This window comes from Hypomesus nipponensis, chromosome 15 (assembly GCF_054491055.1).
Source record: "Hypomesus nipponensis isolate SF chromosome 15, ASM5449105v1, whole genome shotgun sequence".
In the NCBI taxonomy this organism is placed as follows: domain Eukaryota; kingdom Metazoa; phylum Chordata; class Actinopteri; order Osmeriformes; family Osmeridae; genus Hypomesus; species Hypomesus nipponensis.
Window position 1 is genome coordinate 9,343,643 of NC_140375.1, and position 10,478 is coordinate 9,354,120.

The 10,478-nt window shown below is 41.6% G+C and overlaps 1 protein-coding gene across 1 annotated transcript; it reads left to right on the plus strand.

The window, feature by feature from the left end:
- Positions 1-3,346: 3,346 nt before the first annotated feature.
- Positions 3,347-10,050, plus strand: abhd15a (abhydrolase domain containing 15a). Its single transcript, XM_084675175.1, has 3 exons — positions 3,347-4,495; positions 7,760-8,112; positions 8,439-10,050. Exons 1-3 carry the CDS (start codon positions 3,941-3,943, stop codon positions 9,079-9,081), a joined length of 1,551 nt encoding a protein of 516 aa, XP_084531301.1. The 5' UTR covers positions 3,347-3,940; the 3' UTR covers positions 9,082-10,050.
- Positions 10,051-10,478: the final 428 nt, after the last annotated feature.

Sequence of the window (10,478 nt, forward strand, 5' to 3'; positions counted from 1 at the left end):
GATGTTGGTGGGTGGTTGAGGATAAGGGTGTGGCTGGGCTGAAGGGGGGGGGGGGGGGGGTTGGCTACATGCGGGCAGCATTACGTTAGCATTAGATAGAACCCAGATGCGGGAGGGGGGGGGATACTCAGGCCTGTGCTGGAAACCAACTGGCAATCATGGCAGCCCTCTTCCACAGCTGGTTTCCATTTCCATCAGGGAGGCAATGAGATTTAGAGTGAGGGAGAGAGAGAAAGACACTGTTAATCCTGGGCTCACAAATTGGTTCTGTACATATGAGATATGAAGCCTCCCTGAGTTTTCCCTCTCCTCTCCTGCTGCTTTCACTATTACATCCTCATCCCGTAATTACTTTATTTATGTATTTATTTATCTATCTAATCTTGGAGATAGATACCAATTATTCCGATTTGAGATGTCTACTGGGAACATTATCTGGTATTTTTGTTTTCAGTTTGACTAACTCTGCTGGTCTATCAACACTGCAGCTATGAGATATAGTCTTATAATACATAGCGATCCATGTTCCAAAATTAAACTATCCCGCAGCAGTCTGAGTTTTAAGCCACAGTTGTTTTATTTTATTTACTCAGCACTCCTGGGAAATGATTCCAGATTTAGCTCAATCCTGGTACACTGTTTAATAATGGATGAGGTGTGTGTATGTGTCTGTCTCTATGTGGGATGTTTTAAGTCTTATTTCTTAAGTTGATTGTATGGCAAACTATGGCTGATATGTGTTTTTTTAAGGTGAGCTCTAGTTGTATGAATTCATAATCTGCTGCATCTACAGAAACATACAGCATGCTTTTTCTTTTGTCAGGAAAGGTTTCTTGTATAAAGAACATCCCGTTCTGCAATCTCTGTAACCAAGCACCCCATGGTGAACAAATAAATAATTTGTTCGTTTTATGGAAAAAGACCACCAACACTAAAACCTTTCTGTGGGAGCAAAGTACATGATGTACTGTTGATCCTCTATCTGCAGTGCATTCAAAACACTCAGTATGCAGGTTTACTCCAACCCGCTTCATTCAGTGACCAAAGAGAAATAACCCCCAGAGTAGTGAGATAGGAGTGAGGGATGTAGACTAGGGACTACTACTAGGGAATACTTTTGAAAGATGCCTTGAAACTATGACAAGTTTAACCATTTATGTTAAACACTGTTTAACATATTGTTTTGAAAGTGTAAAGGCACTGTAAATAGTTTTTGCAACAAGGCATGTCCCTACAGTACTTTTCCCTTAAGAATGTATTGAGATATTTATGTTGGCACTGGCCAAAATCTCTCAAGGATCTCATGGGCTTCTGTGAAAGCCCAAGTTACATAGATCCAATGTATTTATTTCTTTGGTTGACTGACGACTTCACCCTTGCACCTAATAATATACGGGAATATACTAAATAAATCACTTTTGATTCCCTATTACATTCAGAAAATAAAACATTGAGAAACATTACTTGTACCCCAAGGGACTATAGAATAAACAAAATCAAGGTTTGTTTGCAAGCATCGATTAATAAACTGTTAAGCTATGCTTATCAAGAATATGTGAAGGTACACATGTCCATTCCTTAGTTGGTAGATAATAAACAGTAGGACATAGTCTGTTCACATCTTGTTAATAATACTCATAGAACAATAGCCACAATCCTGTCATATGATCTCAACTGAAGGTCTACACGCATGGAAAAGCACACACACACACATGCATATACACACTATTTTGGATTCAAGTCATGTACTGATGTTATTATCTAACACAAACAACACTTTGAGCACCCTAGAGAAACATCAGGGGACTTGGTGGGACAAGGTGGAGGAGTTCTATAGACGTCAATGACTATAGTTCTTAAGGGAGTCGCAGAAACTGTTGCGCACTGTTACCACCCACAAACAAACAGCTTTCTTTTCAAAGAGTCGATGCTGAATATGTCCATTCTCTTACCCAGCTCTCAAACACACTCATAAAGTATCCTGTTGTGTGCATGACATCAGAGATGTCAAGGCATGATTGATCCAGCCAATCTGTCTTTTTTATTCCCTTCTAATCATCAAGGCATTTAGAATTGTGACATTTATCTTCCTCTCGCTTACCCACAGGAAGGGGCGGGTTCCTGTGAAGGGGACAAACACAATGTTCTGCTCCTCTTGTCTGTTTCCATTTGGGCTTGGTTTTCAATGACTCACCCAGCACTGGTCCCTCACTACCATTATTTCAGGGTTGGATCCTACTTGAGAAAACTAATTATTATTATTTTTTGTCTCAATGTAAAAATGCTTGGATGAACTGATGAGTCCAAAGGGGTAGTCTTGCACAGTGACAATATCTGTTGCCTTTCCACTAGTGTACAGTTGTGGTCAAAAGTATTGGCAGTGACAAACATTTTGTGTTTGCAAAGTTTGCTGCTTCAGCTGTTGTGGCGTTGATTCCCATTGTTACTCAATTATTGTGCAGAGTGATCAGAGGGATTTTAAATAAAAGCTTCAATGAAATCACAATCATTCTGATTGGATTTTAAGAGCAGATTGATTGCTGTAAAAAGAGGGAACTATTTGCATATATTGAAGGATTTTGAATATAAAAGCTTTCAAAACCTATTAAATGTGTATTTTTGTTTTCCAGTATTCCATAGAAACACGTGAAACAATAAACCACAAATACTGAACCAGCTAACTTTGCAAAACACAAAATGTGTCACTGCCAATACTTTTGGCCACAGCTGTACATTAGGACAACATCATAGATATAGGTCTGCTATATTTGCCATGTTACTGTGATGGCAGAAATGCAGCTGGTTTTCTTTTCTGTGCAAGATTGACCACTTTATTATACCTTTCTTCCTAATGTCCAATTTTATGGCCCACAGCAATTTACTTGCAATCATATATTTAAAGGATATCAATCAGAGACTGCCTTCAGGGCAATTTAGAACACTTATGAATACAATTACACCACAAAGTATTGCTCTTATGCCCCTGGTTGACTTCAGAAAATTAACAATACATTGCCTCAAATACTGTATTGGTAAGTTTTTAGTAGTTGTATCTCATCTGCATGTAAGTGTTGGGCTACAATCAGGATCACTAGCTGCTGCGTCCTTTCACTGGTTTCTAAATAGGCCTATATTGGAATATTTTGGAATCAGCGTTGTACAATTAGGCGTCGTTATATTTTACTGCTAGTCTGAACTGTATATTGCTCAAGAATGTAGGGACAAGCTAGCTATCGCATTTCACAAAGAAACAAAAATACATTCTTGATGTAAGACGATAAGGGAGGAGACGACATCGCGGGTATAACGCATTGACTCTTAGGTGTTGGGGGTATGGGAGGCGCCCGTGTTCCTTGCGCTTTGGAAGACAAATAGAAGAACGCAATCTGACCTCCCTCAAGCCCACAACTGTTGGGATTCAGCACGGACAGAGCTGCACAGGATCAATTACTAATTGACGTTGACGAATATTGTTTGTAAAATCAAAGGCGTGCAACTAGCAGGATACCCTGCTTGTATCCGGATTCTGGTCGATTTGACGACTTGTCTCGCTGTCTCACATTAATCAACGATGTAACTCTGGTGAGGGCATTCTTTTTCTTACCGGTTAAAAATATATATGACAAGCACAGTTGGCTCAATTTTTTGTAATCAATAAGGTGTCCGTAAATCTTATGGGGATTATCTCGGATCAGTAGAAGCTCGATGTAGCCTTTTGTCACCAAAACTTGAGAAAGGGGTGCGTATTCCCGTTACCTACGGAAATCAAGCATATGGTTACGCGCAAGCTATTTTGAGTGGACTGTCGCCGAAGATGTTTCTCAGTTACCTTTGTATGGAGACTTTCTTTTAGACCTTTTTTAAGGAATTGTGTAAGGTATTTGTGGATAAAGGATTTGGTGGTCCACTTTCACAGTTTCTTGTCCTTCAAGGCGTGCAAATGCTGGAATGGCTTGTGGCTCTTTGCATCGTGGTCCTGGTTGCCACTATTTGGCCAGGCTTGAAATACTTTGGAACCGAAAGCCAACCTGATGCACTACTTCGAGGGCTCGGAATTTCACGGCGGCAAACAAAGGACAAGGTGTCGGAGAGACTTGTCTCCGATCGTGTGAACGACGGTGCCCAATGTGACGCTGCCGGGGCAGGTGAGAAAGTCCCCACAGTCGCGCTCATTTGCAAGCCCTCCGCGCTCGCCAACTATCTCCTCAAACATTGCAGGACTTTCAGCAATTTCACGCCATGCACAGGATGGACTTGGCAAGCAAATGCATTTCTCCAGAGCATTTATGGCGCGTGCTGGCCTTATGCAAACCTAGTCCACTTCGTGCGGGACCACTTGCAGCTCAGCGACGATGGACTGGTAGCGTTGGACTGGGCAGTGTCGGTGGCCGGTGCGTCGTACCACAAACGAAGGAGAACCTCCACCAATTCCACGAGTCCTATTCTGCTCATCATCCCCAATTCATTTGGAAAAATCACTCTAAATGTTTTAAAGGTAAATAATTGAAAACACGTTTGACTTGGAGCACGTTATGACAAACATCAACAGCTTTTTTGATTGCATCTCCACCACAAGCCTTTTTCACTTTCTCAAAACATCTCAGTTTTGAGAAACTTCTGCAAGATGTGGGGTACAAACATGGGTTTGTAGACTTGGGTTTATGCGCTTAGTTTGCTACTTGGAAGTTAAGAAAATGCAATTAATGTTTTTTTTTGTGATGATATGCTGACTGGACGTGTAGATTCAACAACCTATATGACTTGACAAGACTCTTGCTAAAATAATGACAGGTAAGGTACAGTAACAGTAGGCTACCTAACATTTATTTTCAGACATGACTTGTGTTCAGATCTGACTTGTCTGTATGCAAGGAGAAATGAGACCAAGGAAGATGGCTGGATATTCTGTCAGATGTGTCTTGTTGTGGTTTCTCAGTCACATCCAAGAGTGTATGCATGCGTGATGATTGTTTGTTTGCTGTGCTTCTGTGTGCTTGGTACTATGAGGTGGTTCAACAATTGAGAGTCTGTTACTGTGAAGTTATACTCACCAGCTGTGCCAGTGTGAGTCTTTTTGTCCTTTGTGGATGTAAATGAGAGACGGTGAGAGAGCAAAAAGACTCCATTCATGTCTTTTCAAAGTGAGGAAGCAGTCAGTAAGCACCCCCTCTTCATGATCCTTGCCTGCTCCTCCTCCTCCTCCTCCTTCTTTTGCTCCTAGTCAGTATCTCAGAAATTATGGATGTGCACACAGTGCAAAAAAAATCAAGCATACCAGAAGGTATTTTTCTAGAAGCGTTGCTCTATCAAGCATAAAAACAGATTTTCCTGGTGCAAAAGGCAGACTTTGCAACACTTGTAAATGTTGCCTTATCATATGTTGTGAATGGAGGTTTTTACTTCACCTTATATTTAGACTTCCTTCATTTGACACATTGGTTTGTAATGTTAAAACACTTTTGAACCCTTGTCTTTAAGGAGCTTTTGGAGTCAATAACTGCTTCACTGATATGAACCAACATTTTTCCAGTATTGCATCATAATTACCATACATGTCAAACATTTTGCCATTATATACACATACAAAACCATTAGATCTAAGAACAATGTGTGCAGTAAAAGGAAATGGAACATATTCATATCACACTGGCAGTACAGCCTTATCCAGTCATTAATTAACATAATGCATTACCAAGTAAACTATTGTGATTATCCGCTTTAGGTGGGAATGTGACCGAGCTTGTACCCGAACATTACAAATACAGGTCAGACAAAATGTCACCAAACCTAATGGATCGCACTTACAGGTGACCGACCTCCAGTATATTCTGCTGTAAATTCTATTATCCCCCCACACACACACATTAAACTAGTGGACGGTACTATGTATAGCCCTGGTAGGTAATATCACAGTCTACGACATTGTAATATGTCATCCCCCTTAGAACATAGTGTATGAAGGACAGTAACGGCCATAAAAGTGTCTGGAAACTTGAATAGTAGTTTTGTGCTGACGTCCGGTCTTATCTATCCCTGTGTGATGGATGTGGTGCTGTGTTTTTTTAACCCCCGTGTAATTTCCATGGTTTGGCATTTTTCTTGGTAGCTAGTGGTAAGTCTCTGACCTAACTGGTCTGACCTGACTCAGACTTTAGGCTGCATTTCATAAAGAAATTACCTTTCACTTGTATCCCTCTTTTACATGATGTATCTCTAAAACTGTATTAAACCAGACAACAGTTTTTATTTTCATTAAAAAAGATTAATACAACGACTGAGGGCAGATGCAAGGACACAGGAAACATTTTAAAATGAGATGCAGTCGAAAACCATGTAGTCTCTTCAGGGTAATCCACGGTGGCAAAGGTGATCTGTGAGTGTGAATTTTACAGTATGATGATGTCCGGCCACCAGCATTACAACTATTAAACAGTGCAAGTCTTTTGTGGAAAAAAAAAACCCTGACAGTAGGAACAGTTTTGTATTGGACTAGGTATTCTGAACAAACGTCTTCACTTCAGATAAAGCAAATTGTCTTCACAAAATGTGAAGAAATGTATTTGGAAAAATAACCTGGGCTACAGTTTGTGTTGCAGAATACATATTTACCATTGTCAGCTATAATATGCTGCTCAAATAAAGAAGTGACCGTTGTTGCCAAAAATATAAACTGCTAAAACCCCAAGCTAACACTCTAGCTTGGTCTTATCCTTGTCAGATACTAGTGATAAGCAATATCCCAGAGGGTAGTTTATTAATAATAAACAGTATTCCACACCAATGTGGCTCATCTTGTGTGATGATGCACAATGACAATACAAAGTAATATAAATGTGATGAGGCATGTACTTGTTACATTTCTATGATGTATCGATGTCTGTTCAGGCTCAGATTTCTGGCTATGGTCACAGTCTTTGTGTATGGTGGCTGGGGAAGATTTGTTGGGGTCTGACGTGCGTGTGTGTGCGGAATGTGACTGTGTGTGTGTCAATGTGTTCTTCCGCATCTCTCCTCCCAGTGAAAGGAATTCCTCATAGCCTCGACACAACCTCAGGGAAAACTACGGGAGTGTTCTAATCAGCCCCTTCCAATATTCAGTACCCAAATAACACACCGTCCCTGTTGAGCTGCATGTTTATAAACACAAACAATTATTATTACACAAAAATTGAGTGAATAAATGATAAAAAAAAAAAATGAATATAAAACTATCAAAGCACCTTATAGTACAGCATTTCCCTGGCCTTTCTTAAAACTTCCAGGAGATTATTTTTACATAGCACTGGTTCTCTTGTCTGCATCTTTCAGTCCAACTGCAGATTTCTCATCCTTGTAAATTTTTAATGCTGTGAAACACCGTCCTCCCTGGGATTCAACAGCAGATTGCGCCTTTCAGGAGAGCTTGGGCAGAACAAGGCACTGTTTACCTCAGTGCCAACCAAAAGTGATAAGTTATTAAGTGTAATCAGACTCAGCAGGGCACTTTTGATGCCCTTGGAAAGACTTGGGATTAGTGACTAAATGTACTGTGTACAGTATATATTGGCAGGCCATGTCTATGCCCTACTGTGCCAACTCAGATGGGTACCACTTGCTCTCACAAATGCACCTGACTGGAAAACACATTTCCTAAAAAAAATGTCTGCTGGAACAGGTCAGAAGCTTGATTGTTTGTTGTTGACCTTACCTGACGTGATTCTTTTGCTTTTACATTTACATTGAGTCATTTTAGTCACTTTTGTGCTCCATCCCTCTGTAGTTGTGTGAGGCGGCTCTTTCCCATGGCTACCTCCCTGTAGTCTTCAACCGCCGAAGCCACAACAGCACTCCGCTCACCACCCTCAAGCTGCAGCAATTTGGTGACCCCGCTGACCTCCGTGAGGCGGTGCGTTACATCCGCCACCGCCAGCCAGCCGGGCGTCTGTATGCTGTGAGTGAGAGCACTGGGTCTGGCCTGCTGCTGTCTTATTTAGGAGAGTGTGGTTCATCGAGCTACGTGACGGCTGCTGCCTGCCTCTCTCCTGTGTTCCGGTGCCAGGCCTGGTTTGAGAACGGGCCGTGGTGGCCACTGCAGTGGGCCGTCGTGCTATACCAGAAGATGTGTCTCAGCAGGTGAGGGAAATTGAAGAAATATTGTGACAGAACAAATAAAGCAAGCTGGGGTTAATATAAGCCGATTTAGAGTGTGATTGAAAAAATAACGAGATAAAGAAATGACATGTCTACCGCTGTCACATTTTAAGAGTACAAACCGATTAAAATACAATCATGTATCCATGGCTACCGGTGGTCTGTACACAGTAGTCATATTGATCATTGGGTCCATCGTGACCTGAAACAGGTTTTTCAAATCAATACTAACAAAGAATATGAGAGCCATGTAACTCTTGAGTAACTGATTTTTGTTTTTCTTATGATTCCTCTGATTACATACCTAGGTACCGGACAATACTGGGTGAGACCATACACACAGATACCCTATTCTCCAGCTGTTCTCTACGTGTTCTTGAAGAGGTTCTCTTCTGCCAGTCTAGTCCCAAAGTTGCACCAGCATCTGCAGTATCATCCTCCACACCTACAGGTGGCAGCACCAATAACACTAACACAGTGTGGGAGGTATACTGGGAGCACAACGAACCATTAAGGGATGTAGACGAAGTAGCCATCCCAGTTCTGAGTATCTGTGCCCAGGATGATCCCATCAGGGGAGACCCTCAGTCCACCATACCTGTGGAACTTTTCGAGAGCAACCCTCACTTCTTCCTGCTCCTGACTGGCCAAGGGGGCCACTGCGGCTTCTCTACCCAGCAAGGAAGTGGAGCCTGTGGACTGGGTGGTGGGATTGGGACCCCTGGGACCAGCTGGAGCCACCGGGGTCTCCTAGAGTTTTTCCGAGCGACCACAGACTTCTTCGCGGCAGAGGAGCGGGCCAAACAGCAAGCGGCAAGGAGGAGAGGCCTGGGGGGTGTGGGTGCTGGGAGGGCCTTCCGTCATCGCAGCGTCAGCACCTGTAAACGACTTCCTGCCTGCTCACATAACATCCATGCCATCTATAACTGGCAGAGGTCCTACACACGGTGAGCACCGCTTTGGGGTGACAAGTGGACGACAAACTAATAAAAACAAACAATTAAAAGAACAAGAACGTTGTGATTATAGACTGTGTACGTGTACTGCTTTTAAAGTGTTTTGTATTGTGAAGGGATACTCGATTCAAAAGTGTAACAATTCACCAAGGCAGCGGCTAGGCTATTTTTGATGGGTAATGGCTGCAGTAAAGACATGGGTGAAAAGGACACCTGGCAACAGCCGGGGTGATGAAAGGGACTTTGCGTAAACCTGTCTCCTAGAATAACTAGCTCTTCAATGGTGAGCCATGTTTCTGGATAGCTTGGCAGTAGACGCAAGTGATGCTCAGTGATCCAGAACATTCTCCTGCACCTTCCTTTATTGTAGGAAGCAGGCTCAGAGACCAACACAAAGCCTTCTTGAATCTTTACCTTTACCTACAAACCAGTCACTTTCATCTACAATACACATGACCGAATGCTGAGCAGAACTGAATTTCTGAAACATGAAGTAAAGGAGCTGGAAGCTGGATTCTTATTTGAGAAGCATGTTTAATTTGATTCTTAATATCCCAATTCCTTAACATCAAGCCTGTATGGTTGAAAACCTTGAAGAATTCAAAACGTCAAGTCTGGTTGAAAAGTAAATGTAGTGTTGCAGTGGTACAGTGTTAATACTTAATGAACATCCCTAATGAGAAATTCAGCATGTCTACAATGTGATGTTGGAATATTGTACCACAAGTGAGCAATCATCATCATCATAAGACAATGTGTGTAAAAATGTACAATGTCCCACTAAACTGTCTTCAACTTTCCCTATCTTGTAATTGAAACTGGAGCAGGGAGTGGGAAAAGGGTGTTTCACTAGGGACCATTTTGAAAAGGTTATTTCATAATATTTTCTTGACATATGCTTCTTAAATGTGTTGATGTATGTAATTGGTTCATGTATCAATGCATTAAAAAGGATAAATCATTACTTGTTTACAAGGAATAACTTATCACTCTTGAAATTATGAAGAATATAAATATGAATTTTGTCTACCACAGTGATGTTACACTGTAGTAAAAGACAGGGTGACTGTTTCCAAAGACCCTAAAATAGCTCTTGGCCCAGGGCAATGACATACTGCGTCTGTGTGCGTTTGTATGTGTCTATACGTGTGTCGCATGTGAGTTTTTGTATGTTTGTGTGTGTATGTGTGTATGTGGGTGTATGGTGACGTAACGAAGCATCCACCATAAATCCCCACAGATTCTAATCCATTCAGACAACTCTGTACTGCAGTAAGAATTACTTCTTGCTTCTCCATTTTGAATACTTGTTTAGTCACATTTTACTCCACAGAAACATTTTGATACAGCGACTGCAACATACAGTAATAATTTGGGGACTGTCAAAGCTAT

Bases quoted from the DNA above. Each gene is read 5' to 3' on its own strand.
- abhd15a (XM_084675175.1), top strand. From the start codon at position 3,941: ATGCTGGAATGGCTTGTGGCTCTTTGCATCGTGGTCCTGGTTGCCACT. The intron at 4,496-7,759 runs GTAAATAATTGA...ATCCCTCTGTAG, and splicing joins TCACTCTAAATGTTTTAAAG to TTGTGTGAGGCGGCTCTTTC. The intron at 8,113-8,438 runs GTGAGGGAAATT...TTACATACCTAG, and splicing joins CAGAAGATGTGTCTCAGCAG to GTACCGGACAATACTGGGTG.